This window comes from Puma concolor, chromosome D4 (assembly GCF_028749965.1).
Source record: "Puma concolor isolate L17-30 chromosome D4, mPumCon1.1.hap2, whole genome shotgun sequence".
Lineage (NCBI taxonomy): Eukaryota > Metazoa > Chordata > Mammalia > Carnivora > Felidae > Puma > Puma concolor.
In genome coordinates, this window is record NC_141679.1 from 63,306,245 (window position 1) to 63,324,891 (window position 18,647).

At 38.1% G+C, this 18,647-nt stretch overlaps 1 protein-coding gene across 7 annotated transcripts in view; it reads left to right on the plus strand.

The window, feature by feature from the left end:
• LOC112871931 (myb/SANT-like DNA-binding domain-containing protein 3) overlaps nt 1–18,647 on the plus strand; it is a 129,400-nt gene that overhangs the window by 69,792 nt on the left and 40,961 nt on the right. For 5 of the 7 annotated variants that reach the window (XM_086683602.1, XM_086683601.1, XM_086683600.1 and 2 more), the window contains 3 exons: nt 6,889–7,018; nt 11,774–11,800; nt 14,113–14,212. In XM_086683602.1, coding sequence (XP_086539728.1) covers nt 6,889–7,018; nt 11,774–11,800; nt 14,113–14,212 — 257 coding nt within the window. The remainder of the gene's footprint in view (nt 1–6,888; nt 7,019–11,773; nt 11,801–14,112; nt 14,213–18,647) is intronic. The other 2 variants (XM_025935034.2, XM_086683605.1) reach the window with 1 other exon arrangement.

Consider the following 18,647-nt stretch of genomic DNA (forward strand, 5'->3'; position numbering starts at 1 on the left):
GGTTCATTGAGCCAGAAAGATTGGCGGTTTCTTACTGGTGTTTTAGCCACTCCTGTATTGGGAAGACTGAAGCTGTTCCCTCTTCCAGCTGTCTTATATTTCTTTAGGTTAAATTCCTTGATGTGGAATTGTTGAGCCAGTGGTTGCTTATGTACAGATAACATTCTCATCAATAACAGTACATTTGACTGCTGGTTTCCTCTTAGCCTCTTGGTAATGGGTTTTGTCAATCCTTTAAAAATTTTTTTAATTTTTTTCAACGTTTTTTTTTAAATTTTATTTTTGGGACAGAGAGAGACAGAGCATGAACGGGGGAGGGGCAGAGAGAGAGGGAGACACAGAATCGGAAACAGGCTCCAGGCTCCCAGCCATCAGCCCAGAGCCTGACGCGGGGCTCGAACTCACGACCGCGAGATCGTGACCTGGCTGAAGTCGGACGCTTAACCGACTGCGCCACCCAGGCGCCCCAAAATTTTTTTTTATTTACTGTTTACTTATTTTGAGAGAGAGTGATCATGAGAGGAGAAGTAGAGAGAAAGGGAGAGAGGGAATTCCAAGCAGGTTCTGCTCTGAAAGTACAGATCTCATGAACTGCAAGATCATGACCTGAGCTAAAGCCAAGAGTTGGACTCTCAACTAACTGAGCCACCAGTCACCCTTCAGTCCTTTTAAATTGTAAATCTGTATGGCCAAAAAAATTTTTTTTTTTTAATTTTCATTTGATTGTTAGAGAAATTGAAAATTTGCCATGTGTTTATTGACCATTTTTTTGTGAATTCATATTTCATATTCTTTGCCCATTTTTTGGAGTATTTTCTTTTCTCCTTGTGTTGATATGTGAAGACATATGCATACTCTATATATAGTATACTATTTCTTTTTTTTTTTTTTTTTTTTTTTTTTTTTTTTTTTTTTTTTTTTTATGAAATTTATTGTCAAATTGGTTTCCATACAACACCCAGTGCTCATCCCAAAAGGTGCCCTCCTCAGTACCCATCACCCACCCTCTCCTCCCTCCCACCCCCCATCAACCCTTAGTTTGTTCTCAGTTCTCAACAGTCTCTTATGCTTTGGCTCTCTCCCACTCTAACCTCTTTTTTTTTTTTTTTTGTTCCCCTCCCCCATGGGTTTCTCTTAAGTTTCTCAGGATCCACATAAGAGTGAAACCATATGGTATCTGTCTTTCTCTGTATGGCTTATTTCACTTAGCATCACACTCTCCAGTTCCATCCACGTTGCTACAAAAGGCCATATTTCATTTTTTCTCATTGCCACGTAGTACTCCATTGTGTATATAAACCACAATTTCTTTATCCATTCATCAGTTGATGGACATTTAGGCTCTTTCCATAATTTGGCTATTGTTGAGAGTGCTGCTATGAACATTGGGGTACAAGTGCCCCTATGCATCAGTACTCCTGTGTCCCTTGGATAAATTCCTAGGAGTGCTATTGCTGGGTCATAGGGTAGGTCTATTTTTAATTTTCTGAGGAACCTCCACACTGCTTTCCAGAGCGGCTGCACCAATTTGCATTCCCACCAACAGTGCAAGAGGGTTCCCGTTTCTCCACATCCTCTCCAGCATCTATAGTCTCCTGATTTGTTCATTTTGGCCACTCTGACTGGTGTGAGGTGATATCTGAGTGTGGTTTTGATTTGTATTTCCCTGATAAGGAGTGACGCTGAACATCTTTTCATGTGCCTGTTGGCCATCCGGATGTCTTCTTTAGAGAAGTGTCTATTCATGTTTTCTGCCCATTTCTTCACTGGGTTATTTGCTTTTCGGGTGTGGAGTTTGGTGAGCTCTTTATAGATTTTGGATACTAGCCCTTTGTCCGATATGTCATTTGCAAATATCTTTTCCCATTCCGTTGGTTGCCTTTTAGTTTTGTTGGTTGTTTCCTTTGCTGTGCAGAAGCTTTTTATCTTCATAAGGTCCCAGCAATTCACTTTTGCTTTTAATTCCCTTGCCTTTGGGGATGTGTCGAGTAAGAGATTGCTACGGCTGAGGTCAGAGAGGTCTTTTCCTGCTTTCTCCTCTAAGGTTTTGATGGTTTCCTGTCTCACATTCAGGTCCTTTATCCATTTGGAGTTTATTTTTGTGAATGGTGTGAGAAAGTGGTCTAGTTTCAACCTTCTGCATGTTGCTGTCCAGTTCTCCCAGCACCATTTGTTAAAGAGACTGTCTTTTTTCCATTGGATGTTCTTTCCTGCTTTGTCAAAGATGAGTTGGCCATACGTTTGTGGGTCTAGTTCTGGGGTTTCTATTCTATTCCATTGGTCTATGTGTCTGTTTTTCTGCCAATACCATGCTGTCTTGATGATGACAGCTTTGTAGTAGAGGCTAAAGTCTGGGATTGTTATGCCTCCTGCTTTGGTCTTCTTCTTCAAAATTACTTTGGCTATTCGGGGCCTTTTGTGGTTCCATATGAATTTTAGGATTGCTTGTTCTAGTTTCGAGAAGAATGCTGGTGCAATTTTGATTGGGATTGCATTGAATGTGTAGATAGCTTTGGGTAGTATTGACATTTTGATAATATTTATTCTTCCAATCCATGAGCAGGGAATGTCTTTCCATTTCTTTAAATCTTCTTCAATTACCTTCATAAGCTTTCTATAGTTTTCAGCATACAGATCCTTTACATCTTTGGTTAGATTTATTCCTAGGTATTTTATAGTATACTATTTCAGTACTTATATATTGCTTACTATGCTGAGCATTATCCATTAATAGTTCTAAATGTGTATATACATATGGATATATATATACACATGTGTGTATGTGTATATATATATATATATATATATATCCATATATATAAAAGCCTCTATAACTCATAAACTCCCATGAGAACCTGTGATATAGGTACCATTTTTATGTTTTTTAAAAGAGTAATGTATGCCCATTTACATACATTGAAGGATTGACAACAGCTTGAACATTATATAAGAAGATGTATATGGGGCGCCTGGGTGGCTCAGTCGGTTAAGGGTCCGACTTCAGCTCAGGTCACGATCTCGCTGTCCGTGAGTTCGAGCCCCCCGTTGGGCTCTGGGCTGATGGCTCAGAGCCTGGAGGCTGCTTCTGATTCTGTGTCTCCCTCTTTCTCTGACCCTCCCCCGTTCACGCTCTGTCTCTCTCTGTCTCAAAAATAAATAAACTTAAAAAAAATTAAAAAAAAAAAAAAATAAACATTAAAAAAAAAAAAAAAAGATGTAGGGGCGCCTGGGTGGCGCAGTCGGTTAAGCGTCCGACTTCAGCCAGGTCACGATCTCGCGGTCCGTGAGTTCGAGCCCTGCGTCAGGCTCTGGGCTGATGGCTCGGAGCCTGGAGCCTGTTTCCGATTCTGTGTCTCCCTCTCTCTCTGCCCCTCCCCCGTTCATGCTCTGTCTCTCTCTCTGTCCCAAAAATAAATAAAAAAAAAACATTGAAAAAAAAAAATGTATAATACAATGAAAAATGTCTTTCACTCCAGACTACCAATTGCTCTTCTTTTTTTTTTTTTTTTTTTTAATGTTTTTATTTATTTTTGAGACAGAGAGAGACAGAGCATGAGCAGGGAAGGGGCAGAGAGAGAGAGGGAGACACAGAATCGGAAGCAGGCTCCAGGCTCTGAGCCATCAGCACAGAGCCTGACGCAGGGCTCAAACTCACAGACTGTGAGATCATGACCTGAGCGGAAGTTGGATGCTCAACCGACTGAGCCACCCAGGCGCCCCTTAATTGCTCTTCTTAAAGGCAACATCTGTTACTTGTATTTCCTTCTAGAAATATTGTACGTTCTACAGGCATATGCGATTGACCCTTGAACAACACAGGCTTGACCTGTGTGGGTCCACTTATACATGGATTTTTTATAGTACAGTCCTGTAAATGTATTTTCTCTTTTATGTGATTTTTTTCATAGCATTTTCTTTTCTCTAGCCTACTTCATTGTAAAAGTACAATATATAATACATGTAACATACCAAATATGTGTTAATTGTTTATGTTATTGGTAAGGCTTCTTGTCAATAGCAGGTTATTAATAGCTAAGATTTTGGGGTGTCAAAAGTTATGCATGGGTTTTTGATGTGCGGGGGATTGGTACTCCTAACACCCATGTTGTTTAAGGGTCAATTGTAGGTATTTTAGTTTCTCTTTTAAGTTTTAAACCACTCAGTAGTATTTACCTTAGAGTGTTCCTTTTTAATTGAGAGTACAAAAGTTTTGAAGAAGTTATTCTAGTGTCATTTTCATTTTGTTTATAATTTTTAATACAAATAATTTTTTTAATTTAAATTCATGTTAATATATATATTATATGTGTGTGATATAAAGAAGTTTAAATTTTTGTATCATATTTATTTTATTTTTGTCTTTATGATTCTGCTTTTCATTAATTGAAAGTCTTTCCTTGAAACTTTAAGATTATAAAGAAATAGCCTCTTTGACCTTTGTCACATATTTGGACAGCTAGAAAATCCTTGTATGATCTGTCTGAATCCTTTGCAGTCTTACCTGGTGGCAAAGCAAGAAAGAGAAATAAAAGTTAGGAGTTGAGATCACTAGATATTTATCCAAGCCTTTATCCAAGGCTTGCTTTGTGCTTGGTGCCAGATGCTGAGGATATAAAGATGTTTAAAGACAAGTTGCTTGCCCTGTAGGAGCAAACTGCCTCAGGGCTTACAGCATGATTTGATCCTGCTGCTGAACAAACCTTCCTTTGACTATTCTGCCTTCTTATAATTTATAAATCCGTTCAATTTAGACCTGGGTGATTGCCAGTTGAAGAAAAATCACCTCCTATGTCCATTAAACACTTATTTGCTGGTTTCTTTAGCAGTATCTTTCAATTAATTTAAAAAACTTGCTTGTGATTCAGCATGCTTTTAGTGTTAATATTATTAACCATATTATAATTTCTGGCTTATAATTTAAATACATTTTAACAGATAATAACAGGATTTTAAATAAAGTCTAAAATTGTTTTTTTTCAGTCTGCTAGTAAGAGCTATTATATCTTGTGACATTATATACACAAAGCTACTTTTATTTTGTACCAAGAAAAATGATCAGTATTGCATCTTTCTGTGAATACTTGGATTATATCCAAAGAGGAGTGCCTACGACTTTCCTCCTATTTTCTTTTTTCCTCTTTGTCCTTCTCCTTCTCCCTGGAATACTCCAGACTGGTTTTTTTTTTTTCCTGAATTTATCAATGTCTGCTATTGCTAGGTGTTGCATGCCCTCTTATTAGACCTTTGTATTAGAGTTCTCCAGAGAAACAGAACCAATAGGAAATACACACACACAGAATGAGGGGAAAAGGGAGGGGACGATATATTTTAAGGAATTGGTTTGCTTGATTATGGAGGCTGACAAGTCTCATGATGTGTTGTCTGCAAGCTGGATGTCCAGGAAAGCTGATAGTGTAGTTCTAGTCCAAGTCTGAAGGCCTGAGAATCCGGGGAGATGAAGGTGTAAGTCCCAGTCTAAGACTGAAGTCCTGAAAACCAGGAGAATAGCCTTGTCCCAAATCCAGCAGTCAGGCAGGGAGACCCAGTTCTCCTTTCCTCTACTTTTTTGTTCTATTCAGGCCCTCAGATCGATTGGATGATCCCACCAACATTGGGGAGGGCACTTAGTCAGTTGATTCTAACGGAAATTCAATCAGAAACACCCTCAGAGAGCATCCAGAAATAATGTTTAATCTGGGCACCCTGGGGCCTAGTCAGGTTGACACATAATATTGACCATCACAATCTTGTTGCTATTTTCTTACTTATTATATTCAGCAAAGTTCTTGACATACAGTAGGCACACAATACATGCTTGAATGGATGTGGCTCAGAGTTGTACACTCCGCACCTTTCTAAACTACTTCAAATTACATTCTTCTAGCTAAATAGAAGGTATAGGGAGAATTGTTTCCCCCAGCAAGGGTGGCAGTATGGAGGAGGCGGACCTTAGGTTAGAGTCAGTGCCCACGTCAGAAGTTGCATGTTGTGAAAATCGCCAAATCCTTTCATTTGCCTAGAGCATAATGAGAGGCTCCTAAGAGAGACCCCTGGAAACAGACTGACCAAAGAACAGCAGGTCTTCTCCTTCCATCTCATGCTCACTCCTGGGTATGTGCTTGTTAGGTTGAATTTCAGGCACGATTTTAAGCTCCCTGTTCACTACCACCAAATGACACATGGTAACACCCTGCTGAATAACTCAACTGTGTAGTGGTTAGAATACATCACTTGTGAGCAATTGTGGGTCTCCCACTTACTAGCTATGACCGTGGGCAACTACGTAAGACTCAGAAGTGATGATAGCATAGCAAAACCAGCTAATATTTACTGAGAATTTACCATGGCCAGATATAAATGCTAAAGATGGATTTCTCTTATTTAATCTTCACAACAACTTTATTAGGTAGATGCATTAGGTGGAGGAAATGGCAATGATGCTAGCCTATAGTTACGTGGATGGTAGACCCAGAGATCATGTATTTCTTTGTGTTTTCTATAGCATTTATCTTGGGACTTTGCATTCCAGTGGTATTGAATAAATGAATTTTGATTTTAATAAAATGACATTATATAATTAGTGCTTATTAGCTTATTATAAACATAGCCAAGAATTTCTCTCTTACCTCATTGGATTTTTATAGCAAGCAAATCCACTAGATAGCACAGGGATTTTCTTATCTTTATGGATAGTGGATAGTTATTTTCATTATAAATGTGAAAAAAGGTGTGAGAAAATGGTATAACTCTCTTTTATTTAAACCAAACAAAAGAACAAACTATTCTGTAGAAGTATGTCACAGTACTATGGTATTACATTCATAAATATGAAGTGAACTATTAATATTCCTGCTTAGTTTTGAAAGCTTATTTTTGTTTCTTTTGCAGTGCCATACAAATTACATTCCTGTCTGTGGATCAAATGGGGACACTTATCAAAATGAATGCTTTCTCAGAAGGGCTGCTTGTAAGCACCAGAAAGAGATAACAGTAGTAGCAAGAGGACCATGCTACTCTGGTATGTGTGATACTCTTCTGAATAAATGTTAGAGATGATTCCATCATAGTTTCTAAAAGGCAATTTCCAGTCAGAGATGTATTCCCAGAACTGCTCTATGGATTAGTTGTTTGGGGAGTGGAGGGGCTCTTTTTTGTCTGCATTTCATGTCGTTGCTTTAAATTTGTTTTTTAATGTTTGTTTATTTTTGCAAGAGATAGAGATAGAGAGAGATAATGTGAGCAGGGGAGGGGGAGAGAAAGAGGGAGACACAGAATCTGAAGCAGGCTCCGGGCTCTGAACTGTCAGCACAGAGCCTGATGCAGGGCTCAAACTAATGAACTGTGAGATCATGACCTGAGCCGAAGTCAGATGCTTAACCGACTGAGCCACCCAAGCACCCCTTGTGTTGTTGCTTTTTAACCCCAGGTGGTGAAATTTCGTGGGGTCTTTCCCTGTCTTTTGCCTTATGGTTTGAATATTAGAACGAGATTTGGGGTGGAAATTACATGGGATCCATTTTGTTGGGTTTTATTTTCATGGCAGGGGAAAGGGGTGGAGAATATTTATAGAAAGTCATTAGTGGCATCCCAGGATGTGTCTCTTTCCAAGCTTGTCTCTTTTTATATCTTCTCTATTCTGTCTGCCAATCCTTGTCACCTATCTTCCCCCAGGTTTTTTGTATTTATTTCTCTTTTCCTTCCTGAATCAGTAGTAGTTAATTTTGGAAGGCACTAATGTAGGTTTCTTACTTGCATTTGTATTTGGGGACAGGGATGCAAGTGAAGTGTTGTAATTAGAATTATTGTATGAAGGTTAGCAGTATAGGTGTAGACACTTCCTATATGATATACTTTATTTATTTATTTATTTTCCTATGTATTATAGTGCCTGTGTCCAGAATTTTTACTGGGGCTCCATTTCATAAGCATGAATGATCCATTGTCCATGTGGTTGATCTCAAACTCCAGGTCCACTAATACCATATGATTGAAAGCCCCCACTCTAAATTAGGTGGCTGGTCTTTGTGGTTGGCCAACCCTCTACCCTAAGACTGTAGAGTGTGGCCAGCCCCACCCTAACATCTGATGTGGTTAGCACCCTCCTGAAACGAGACACTTCTGGCAGGTATGATGTAGATTACCTTAAAGGAGCTGAGGGCAGGGGTGCCTGCGTGGCTCAGTCGGTTAAGCCTCTGACTTTGGCTCAGGTCATGATCTCATTCATGGCTCTCGGGGCTCTGTGCTGACAGCTCAGCTTTGGATTCTGTGTCTTTCTGTCTTTCTCCCTGTCCCTGGCTTGCGCTCTGTCTCTCTCTCAAAAATAAGTAAACATTTAAAAAAATTAAAAAGAAAATACAAAAAAGCTGTGGGCAAAGACCAGGCCTTTCTTTGGACAATACCAAATTCTTTTCCCTACATCAAATAATTATGTGCTTCGTGAAACGATTATGTTCTCAGGCCAATAGACTATCATTTGTTGTGATTCTTGTATACTTCTCTAAGTACATTGTGTTTCACAGACTTGGTTTAGAAACTAAAAAAGAGGGGCACCTGGGTGGCTCAGTCGGTTAAGTGTCCGACTTCGGCTCAGGTCATGATCCAACGGTTTGTGAGTTTGAGCCCCATGTCGAGCTCTGTGTTGACAGCTCAGAGCCTGGAGCCTGCTTCGGATTCTGTGTCTCCCATACTCTCTGTTCCTCCCCCTCTCGCACTCTGTCTCTCTCTCTCTCTCTCTCTCTCTCTCTCTCTCAAAAATAAATAAAATGTAAAAAAAAGTAAAAAAGAATATGGAGCTCTTTACAATCCCAAATTAATTATGTGTCTCTTATGAGGAGCGTGTGTTTAAGACACAAAGTGCCTTGATAGGCAGTGAATGGTAAACATTAGAATCAGGGTGGTAGATTGGAAAGAGCACTGCACTGGGGTTGAAAGACCTAATTTTAACTCCAGCTCTTATTTATTTTTTATTAATTTTTTTTTTTTATGTTTATATTTGAGAGAGAGAAAGAGAGTGTGCATGGGCGGGGGAGGGGCACAGAGAGACAGAGACAGAATCTGAAGCAAGCTCCAGGCTCTGAGCTGTCACTCAGAGCCCAACGTTGGGCTTGAACTCACAAACTAGGAGATCATGACCTGAGCTGAAGTCAGATGCTTAACTGACTGAGCCACCCAGGACGCCCCCCTCCAGCTCTTGTTTACTTATTTACTATATGACCTTGGACAAGTCACTTAGTTACTCTGAGCCCCAGTTATTTAAAGTGTTAAATGGATACCATCTCTTGGGATTGTTAAGTGAGGATTGAATAAGCTAAGCTATAAGGTGCTATATTGATCTTGTTAGATGCTTGGTGGGACATTGCTAGAAATAAGTCTTTTGTTTACTTGCAAAATGCTTACTTAGAGCTTTAGCCTTTTTTCCTCTGTGAAATTTTTGTCCTGTGGCATCTCCTGACAGAGTTTTTTTCACACTTTGTGCGTATCTCTATGTATATATCATACTGTATTTCATTTATCTGACACATCTGTCTTCAGCTGGATCAGTTGCTTCTCAACAGGAGGGCAGGATGCCCTATCTGGGGAGGTATATTATAGTCCCAGGGTTTGGGTGGAGTTGTGTGGATGGGGAAAGGCATATGAACAATGAAAATACAATCTACAAGAAGAACTCAACTCATTATCAGAGTAGTCACAATATTTCAGAATTTTTATCTTTATTTTATTTATTTTATTTTTTAATGTTTGTTTATTTATTTTTGAGAGAGCGCAAGCAGGGAGGGGCAGAGAGAGGGATACAGAGGATCCAAGGTGGACTCTGTGCTGACAGCAGTGAGCCCGATATAGAGCTCGAATTTACGTACCGCCAGGTTAGGACCTGAGCCGAAGTCGGACGCTCAACTGACTGAGCCACCCAGGTGCTCCTATTTCAGATTTCTAAAGGACACTAAAGGAAAGTTTGAGGTATTATATTCATTAAAATTTAGCATGGGTTGAAAACAGATTGAGAGCATCTCATGCACTGGGGCTATCTTATTCAATTTATTCCTACCATTTACTATGTTGCCTACCACATGATATGTACCCAGTCAATGTATGTAGAATGGAAGGAAAAAAGGAGTGTTTTCCTTTTTTTTTTTTAATTTTTTCAAAAAAGAATTTTTTTGTTGTTAACATTTATTCATTTTTGAGAGTGAGACAGAGCATGAGCGGGGGAGGGAGGGAGAGAGAGAGGGAGACACAGAATCTGAAGCAGGCTCCAGGTTCTGAGCTGTCAGCACAGAGCCTAATGTGGGTCTCTGACTCACGGACCATAAGATCATGACCTGAGCCGAAGTCGGATGCTTAACTGACTGAGCCCCCCAGGTGCCCCGAAAAGGAGTGTTTTTCTAAAAAAAAGTTTGGTCATAGAACAATTTTTTTTTTTTAATTTTTTTTAATGTTTTTTTATTTTTGAGGCAGAGAGAGAGCATGAACGGGGGAGGTTCAGAGAGAGGGGGAGACACAGAATCCGAAGAAGGCTCCAGGCTCTGAGCTGTCAGCACAGAGCCCGATGCCAGGCTCGAACTCACAGACTGTGAGATCGTGACCTGAGCCGAAGTCGGCCGCTCAACCGACTGAGCCACCCAGGCGCCCCTAGAACAATTTTTTAATTGAGTTCCCTTCTTTGTCTTTTTTCTGCTCTTCTACTCTTTCTTTTTCTTTTCCTTTGTGTACTCAGATCTAATTATTTGTGGTTGGTTAATCAGAATCGAGCACAGTTTTAGACTTTATAAAATCCCTTGAAGATTTTGCAGTGGATATTACAAAAAACATGTTTTGTTCCGGTTCCTCCTATTTCCACTATGTTTGAGAATTTGATTATTGTCTGAAGGAGATTAAAGGGAAAGGGACAATATTGTGAAGGCTGTTATCTTCCACTCTGGGGAACCATTTGAAGAACTGGAGCGGGTTCCTGAGGATGTGTCTCCCCCCCAACCCCTGAAAGTGCCGGATAAAGTGTGTCAAGCTCTTTTGCCATCTCTGCTTTTTTACTGCATCATGCTGATGATATTATAGCACTACCCTCTCTTCAACATGCTCTGCATCATATGTTGGCCTTTTTAGGATTTATAAAATAAACATTTTATATTAATTACATTTTAGGCCGACTTTTTGCTGGTAACTTTGAGGGAGGCTTTTTAATTTCACTAGTAACAAGTGTCCCACCTACACCTTGGTGTGAGTCCTTCTGGTGAGGTTTCCTAGAGGAAGCTAATTTCGTCAGTAATATGAAAACCTCAGCTCAGAAGTTCTTTCCTTTTAAGCCTTGAGGCTTTTTCTTACCTTTTGGCTTTTGGCCTTTATCCACAGATTTCATTAAGATTTTTGGAGCAAGACCCAAAGCTCTTTTCCTCCCTTTCTAATAAAAGCAACTTATTCATTATTCCTCTTAAGCTTTTACAAAATTAAATTTTTTCTTTTTTTACCTTTTAAGTGAGTTAATTAAAATTATTTTTATATAGCCATTTATTTTACAGTATTTATTCGTCTTTACTCGGTGCAGGGCACCTGGATACTTCCTGAATATGCTACAAAGATGTATGAGTTATAGATGATTGTGTGTCCAGGGAATTAACATTTGGGGAAAAACATGGAATAGGTACATAAGAATAAATGGTTTGATGTCAAAAAATGAGAATTGCTATTGCAGTTTGATTTTTGATGAGAAATTTGACTATTGGATAAGATGAAATTTCCAGCGAAAGTATTTCTATTCACTGTTTGTTTTTCTTCTTAGATAATGGCTCTGGATCTGGAGAAGGAGGTAAGTTTCAAGTACCCCTTAAAGGACATTTGTTTTCTGTCATTTTCTGATTTTTACAGCTTTATTGAGTTAAAATTCACACAGTGTACAATTTGCTCATTTAAAGTGTGCCATTCGGTTGCTTTTAGTATAGTACAGAGTTGTGCATTCATCACCACAGTCCATTTTAGAACATTTTCGTTACTCCAGAAAGAAGCCTTTAGCCATTACACCCAACCCTTCTGTCCCTTTTAGCCCTAGGCATTTTGTTTCATACAATTATGTCTCACTAAAGCTTTGTTGACAAACAAGGCAGAAATGTAGCTCCTGTTAAATTGAGATTGCACCGAAGTGCCTTCTCCTTGGGATCATCCACACAAGTGATTTTGGGTTGGACCAGAGTATTTGTAACTCTCCCACCCCTTGCTTACAAATTTTTGCTCCTAAGGAATTTTCAAGGTGCTGGGTTGTAAAACTCTGGAGTGAATTGTGCATGGCAAAGAGAAGGCTTACAGAATAATTGTAGTGGAATCTAGACTTTATGCCATTAAAATTCTCCTGTGTATGTTTTTGATTTTATTTTACAAATATATAAATTATTTCTGCTGTTTAAAAAAGTAGTATCTGGTAATAGTGTATAGCAAGAGTTTAAATTGTCAGAATTAAGAATGGCTCATTTATTTCATAGTCTAATGAAGCTGTAGGACTTAGTGAGTGTCTACTGTATACAAAGTAATGCTGGAGGTACTGTGGGGATACCTACACTGAAAGAAAACTTACTCTAGTAAAATTCACACTCATACAAATGAAAACTACAGTTATGATCCTTTCAATGCTATCTGAAACCTTATTCCAGATTTCCACATTTCGTAGAATCCTAAAATATCAGAGTTGGAAGGCACTTCAAAGGTCACTTAGAGAATAGAAGAACCATCCTGAGGAAGAAGTTTGGGGATGAAAGTTTCAGGGAAAAAAAAAAAAAAAGATTAAAGTTATCCTACAATAGAATGTGATTTAAAGGGACATGTTCAAGCAGAAGCTTCATGATCACATGTGAAGGATCAGACCATCAATTCTAGGTCTTAGAACTGGAAAGGATTTTAAGAGAGATCATGTAGTCTAGTCTTTGTGGTCAGATATTCAGTAAGGAAACAGTCATGTTTCCATACCAAAGAAGTGGAAGTTGATGTCATGATTTTTTTTATGTCATGTAAATACTGGATGTCTTGCTCTGAGAATGTAGGTTGACTATTTCTTTTCAGGGAGTATGAGTTTAGAAAGGCTAAGTCGTTTGCTCAGATTAGCGTACAAACTTAAGTGAGCTTGTGGTGGCCATACGATTTCCTGATGTTTCTGAAGCCTCGGAAATAATAGGATTATGATCCCTGGAATCTGGGAGTGTTCATGAGAATTTGGGAAAGATTTCTACTTAAAGTGCATGCAGACACTAAAAATGGAAAGTTTGAAAGTATTACCAAATAGGTGTATTAGGTTTTTGGACTTGCCTTGTAATGTCTTCTTTACTGATAGACACCCCCTGAAGAAGGTGTTATTTCCTAAACCAGAATGAGAGATCCTTTGAGTAAACTGTAATCCCTAAATTGGCTTCAGAACAGATCTCCCTGCCCAGTTTGAGATTATCAGGGTAGGATTCATTCTAGTTGAGCCCAGAATGTAGAATCCCTTGAATGTGGGATATGAGTTGGAGACTTACTGGTAACCACTGGTTTTTTGTGCCAGATCATAGGAGATCCACACACTTCTGCATTCTGGGTATTTTTGGTATGCTAAGTGGGCAAACAGAAAAGGAGGCAAGTCCTTTGTAAAGAGACCCCTTTCCTTTTACAAATTTGGAGATAAATATTTTTTTTGAATCCTGTTAGTTATGTAATAAGAAAGGCAGGTATGAAACTGATGTGAGGAACAAATGGTTATGCTCTATTGCATTTAATCATTTATTTGTTAACTGGCATTGCATAGGGTAAGGTAATCACTGTACCAAATTTATTGCTCATGTTTTATTTTCTCTCTCTCTTATTTAATGTTATATGGTAATTCTTTTAAAGGCAATTAATTATCAAAACCTGTAGTGTTCTTTCGTACATAGATTAAGGGATTATTTTGCTAGTACCAATACTTGTTTTCCTCATAGAATATGTTGTACTCAGTATTGGCAACATTTTTGGATGCAAGCATTGATAGATTTTGGAACTGATTGTTTTCAAGAGCGCAGGTACATTTTCCGCAGAAATGGGATAATGGCTGCTGAAAACATGAAGCTTATCTGGAAAGGAAACCAACTTTTGGTTGAAAATTTAATTTTTCTTTTTAAGCAGAAGAGGAAGGGTCAGGGGCAGAAGTTCACAGAAAACACTCCAAGTGTGGACCTTGCAAATATAAAGCTGAGTGTGATGAAGATGCAGAAAATGTTGGGTGAGTTGATTGAGGGAAAGGGATGCACTTATGTGGAGGTTAATCAGTACTGTTCTATTGTAGAGAGGTATCTTTTAACCTGGTTCTAGATATTTCGTGTGTGCCTTCTTTATTTTTTTGTTTACTGCTGGTCTGTTGACTTTCTTATGTTGATATAATATCATAGCTCTTTAAATTAAAGTGTTATATTTTAGAATGAGACTCCACATATAATATTTTCAGTTTTACCTGTCTTTATTTTTGATCGTTTTATATATTTTATGCTAAGTGCTAATTTTATTCATCAAAAATACCCTTATTCTGAATTATCCTACCATTATACTTTCTAACAGTATCAATAAGTTTTTCTTTTGCTTAACTTGCATTTTTACACAGAATTTTTCATATATTTCAATGTGTTAAGAAAAATCCAAAATTGCTTCAAAATTTTAGATACAGTAATTATTATACATAAGTAAAAAATATTTTTATAAATCCTAGTTGTACAGACTGACATTATATTGTTTTATTTTCTCACTAATGTTCAGCCTTCAGGATTGTGGGTTTTGTAGTTGGACAGCATTGTCTGTCCAATTTCCACATGGGTTTGGTCGAATAGTAATGATACTGACATCATCAACATAGCCATGTTTGTTTCTTCTTTTCATCAGATTCCTGTTTGTTTATTCCAGTCTCAGACTTTCATTTCCCTGTGGTGTTTGCTTTTTGCATAGTTTTTTTTTTTTTTTTTTAAGTATATTTGTTTTGAGAGGGAGGGGGAGAGAGAGCATGAGTGTGCAGAGGAGGGGCAGAGAGAGCATCTCAAGCAGGCTCCATGATGATGCAGGGCTCAATCACAGGGCTCAGTCCCACCACCACAAGGTTATGACCTGACCCAATACCAAGAATATGATGCTCAACTGACTGAGCCACCCAGGCGCCCCTGCTTTTTCCATAGTTGATTCTAAAAGCTTTAATGCTGACTTCAGGACCTTATAGCACAAATTGATCTTCACTTCCCCAATTACCCCTTAGCGCATATTTTAAAACATTTATTTTGTAGAGATTTGCACTTTCTTCCTTACACATATTTTCACTGTGTGTTTTCTGGTCCCATGTTTTATTCAGCCCTAAACATATTCAGGTCTCTCACTGAATAGGAGTAATATGGTTTAATTAACAACCCAAAGTGAGTTTTATAAGTCAAGATGACACCATTTTCAGGATTATGGTTCAAAATCAGCTATTTGGGTATGTGATAAAATTGAAGTGTGATAATTTACTTGATATATCAGAGTTGGTGAGAACTGGCACAAGTTCAGTAAAAAATGAATTCTGTATAACTACAATTTGCTCTGTTTCTACATGTTGGTCACTTGGATTGACATGTGTCCATTCATTTCAGTATGAGTGATTTGATTAGGAAGAACATGTTTTGCAAAGTAGATGTGGGTCTATAGAGCAATGAGAGATATAGACTTACAGAGAGAAGAGATAATAGATGTTATGTTCTCTTCTTCTCACTTTGTGCTAATGATATGGCACGATGAAACGCTGTTGGGTGTGTGTGTGTGTTTGTAGAGATTTAGTTCTTTTTAGTGTTTTCTCTCAGGACTGTTACATAAAGGTATTCAGAGTCAAAATAGTTGTCAGTGATTGATTGGCTTGGTCCATTGATCTGTTTCTATTCCTTTGATGGTACCTCTGTTCAGTCAGTCCTGCTTTAGTCATTTATCTGCTCTTATTTTTCATCCCTTAATTGAAAGAGATAGAGATCTTTTGCTTAGAAGTAGAACAGATTCCATTTAGTCTCAGAGGCAGCCCCAAATATGACATCTATGGTAAAATACACATCTTTCTATGTACACCACCTCATGATATGACATATACTCTATGCCCAATTAGGGCAACTCCCTTGTATGTACTAAATTCATTTTGTGTGTCTATTTGAGAGCTTGGAACCACTGTTTTTGCAGATACAGGCTTTAAGCATAAGAAAGTGGGTACAGACCACGGAAGAGCTTACCAGTAGAAAGGAGCATGCAATCCGAGGAGACAGCCAAGGAGCACATAGACTGGGACAGGCAGCCAAGTCCAGGCCGGGAAATCAATGCAAAGAATAGGAAAACATTAAGGAAGCAATTGAAAGCTTTACCTAGAGAAGTCATTAAACTAAAATGGTTGATCCTACTAGGAAAGGAGACAGAAGGAAATTTTAGGAACATTAATCTTTGAGTGTATAAAATACTTCTTACTGATTGCAGTTGAGCTTAACAATTTAGATGTATCTCAATGGTTATTGTAATTTTTTTTAAAAAACTTTTAAATGGGCATGGTATCAAGAAAGTTATACGGAGGTTATTTAACTCCTTCAGAGCACCTTCTGTGTCTTTTCGTGGTTACTTCCACGTGAATACTGACATGTTTGCCTAAGGGTAGTTTTGGCCTAGCCAACCAGACCTTTTCAAGTAAGGAAATTTGAGAGATGCCCAGATGTGGTAGTAGCCATCAAGCCTTGATTAGGAAGATGTAATATAATTTTTAAATTAAAAGATAATATTGTAGTTATTAAATACAAAAGGTCTTACTTACAGAACAAGTACTCATGTCATGTTTTAATTATTATAAACTCTACCAGAATCAGAGAATGTTGAGTAGGATCTTAAAATTTTTTTTTAAGTTTATTTATTTATTTTTGAGAGAAATAGAGAGAGTGTGAGCAGGGGAGGGACCGAGAGAGAGAGAGAGGGAGAGAGAGAATCCCAAGCAGACTCCATGCTGTTCGTGAAGAGCCCGACTTGGGGCTCATTCTCATGAACCATGAAATCATGAGCTGAGCAGAAATCAGGGTCAGACACTTAACCGACTGAGCCATCCAGGTGCCCCTAGGATCTTAAAATTTATCTTCTATTCTAGTCCTCTCATTTTACAGTTGTGAAAATTAAGGATTAAATTCAGAGAGTTTTAGGGGGCAGATTCTCCTAAGTTCCAGTAGAGTGTTTTTTCTGTATTGGCCTTTTTTATTCCTAGAAGGAATGCTGTTATCTTTTTCTTTTTTTTTTTTTCAATATATGAAATTTATTGTCAAATTGGTTTCCATACAACACCCAGTGTTCATCCCAAAAGGTGCCCCCCTCAATACCCATCACCCACCCTCCCCTCCCTCCCACCCCCCATCAACCTTCAGTTTGTTCTCAGTTTTTAAGAGTCTCTTATGCTTTGGATCTCTCCCACTCTAACCTCTTTTTTTTTTTTTTTTTTTCCTTCCCCTCCCTACTTCAAGGACTGCTGCTTGATGACTTAAAACAAAACAAAACAAAACAAAACAAAACACTGCCCTCTTCAGTCTGGTCCCACATGACATTTCTTTACTTTCCTTGTCTTCTCCTAGTTACTCTGAGTACTAGCTGCTTTTACATTCCTTATTTATGCCTTAGCTGCCATCTAGAATGCCCCATACCTATCTGTCTGTTTTGTATTAGTGACTTTCAGACTTCTTTTAAACTCAACTCCATATAAGAAATAGATATACACTGTGACCCAGCACTGTGTATGTGTATACATTATGATAATACATATTAAGTATAACAAAAGTCTATGAAATATATACCTACCTTTATTAAATGCAAGGTACTCAAATATTTTCTGTCCTATTTTCTTAAAAAAATGCTGGAATTGGCTTCAATATCCACTGGTGATTATGACCTACAGTTTGAAAAATATTCCTTTATAATATATCTGTAATGGATATTGTATTTTATGTTATATTTTTAGGTATGGGTATTCATTTAAAAAATATTTTATCTTTTCTCATTTTGAAATGTCATTTCGTTACAAGAAATGCTTATAAGCTATCTGGTTTCGAAAGGGCAGCTAAAATCTTTCTCTTGCTTTAAAGCTCTCTTTCTTGTTAATAGTTTTTGTTTTTGTTTTTTTTTTAACATTTACTTATTTTTGAGACAGAGACAGAGCATGAGCAGGGGAGGGTCAGAGAGAGAGGGAGACACAGAATCTGAAACAGGCTCCAGGCTCTGAGCTGTCAGCCCAGAGCCTGATGCGGGGCTTGAACTCACAGACCACGAGATCATGACCTGAGCCGAAGTTGGACGCCCAACCGACTGAGCCACCCAGGCGCCCCTCTTGTTAATAGTTTTTAAAAAACCCTGGCGTTTTGGGGGAGGGGATCAGCACTATCATGTAATTTATTTTTTTGCTATTAAGAAAACTACTAATTTTTTATTTAGCCATTTAAATGGGTATTTATTTAAATATATTATGTTCATGTTACATACTGTATAGTATGTTACATATCGTATAGTGTGTTATGTTTTTCAGATAATGTTACATGAACTATTTTTTTAGCTCTTTATGGCAGTTTTGTCTGGTAGCAAGGAAGTATTATCCTGATTTTACAGGTGAAGCTGAGCTCAGAAGAGGCTGAATGGCTTGCAGTTAA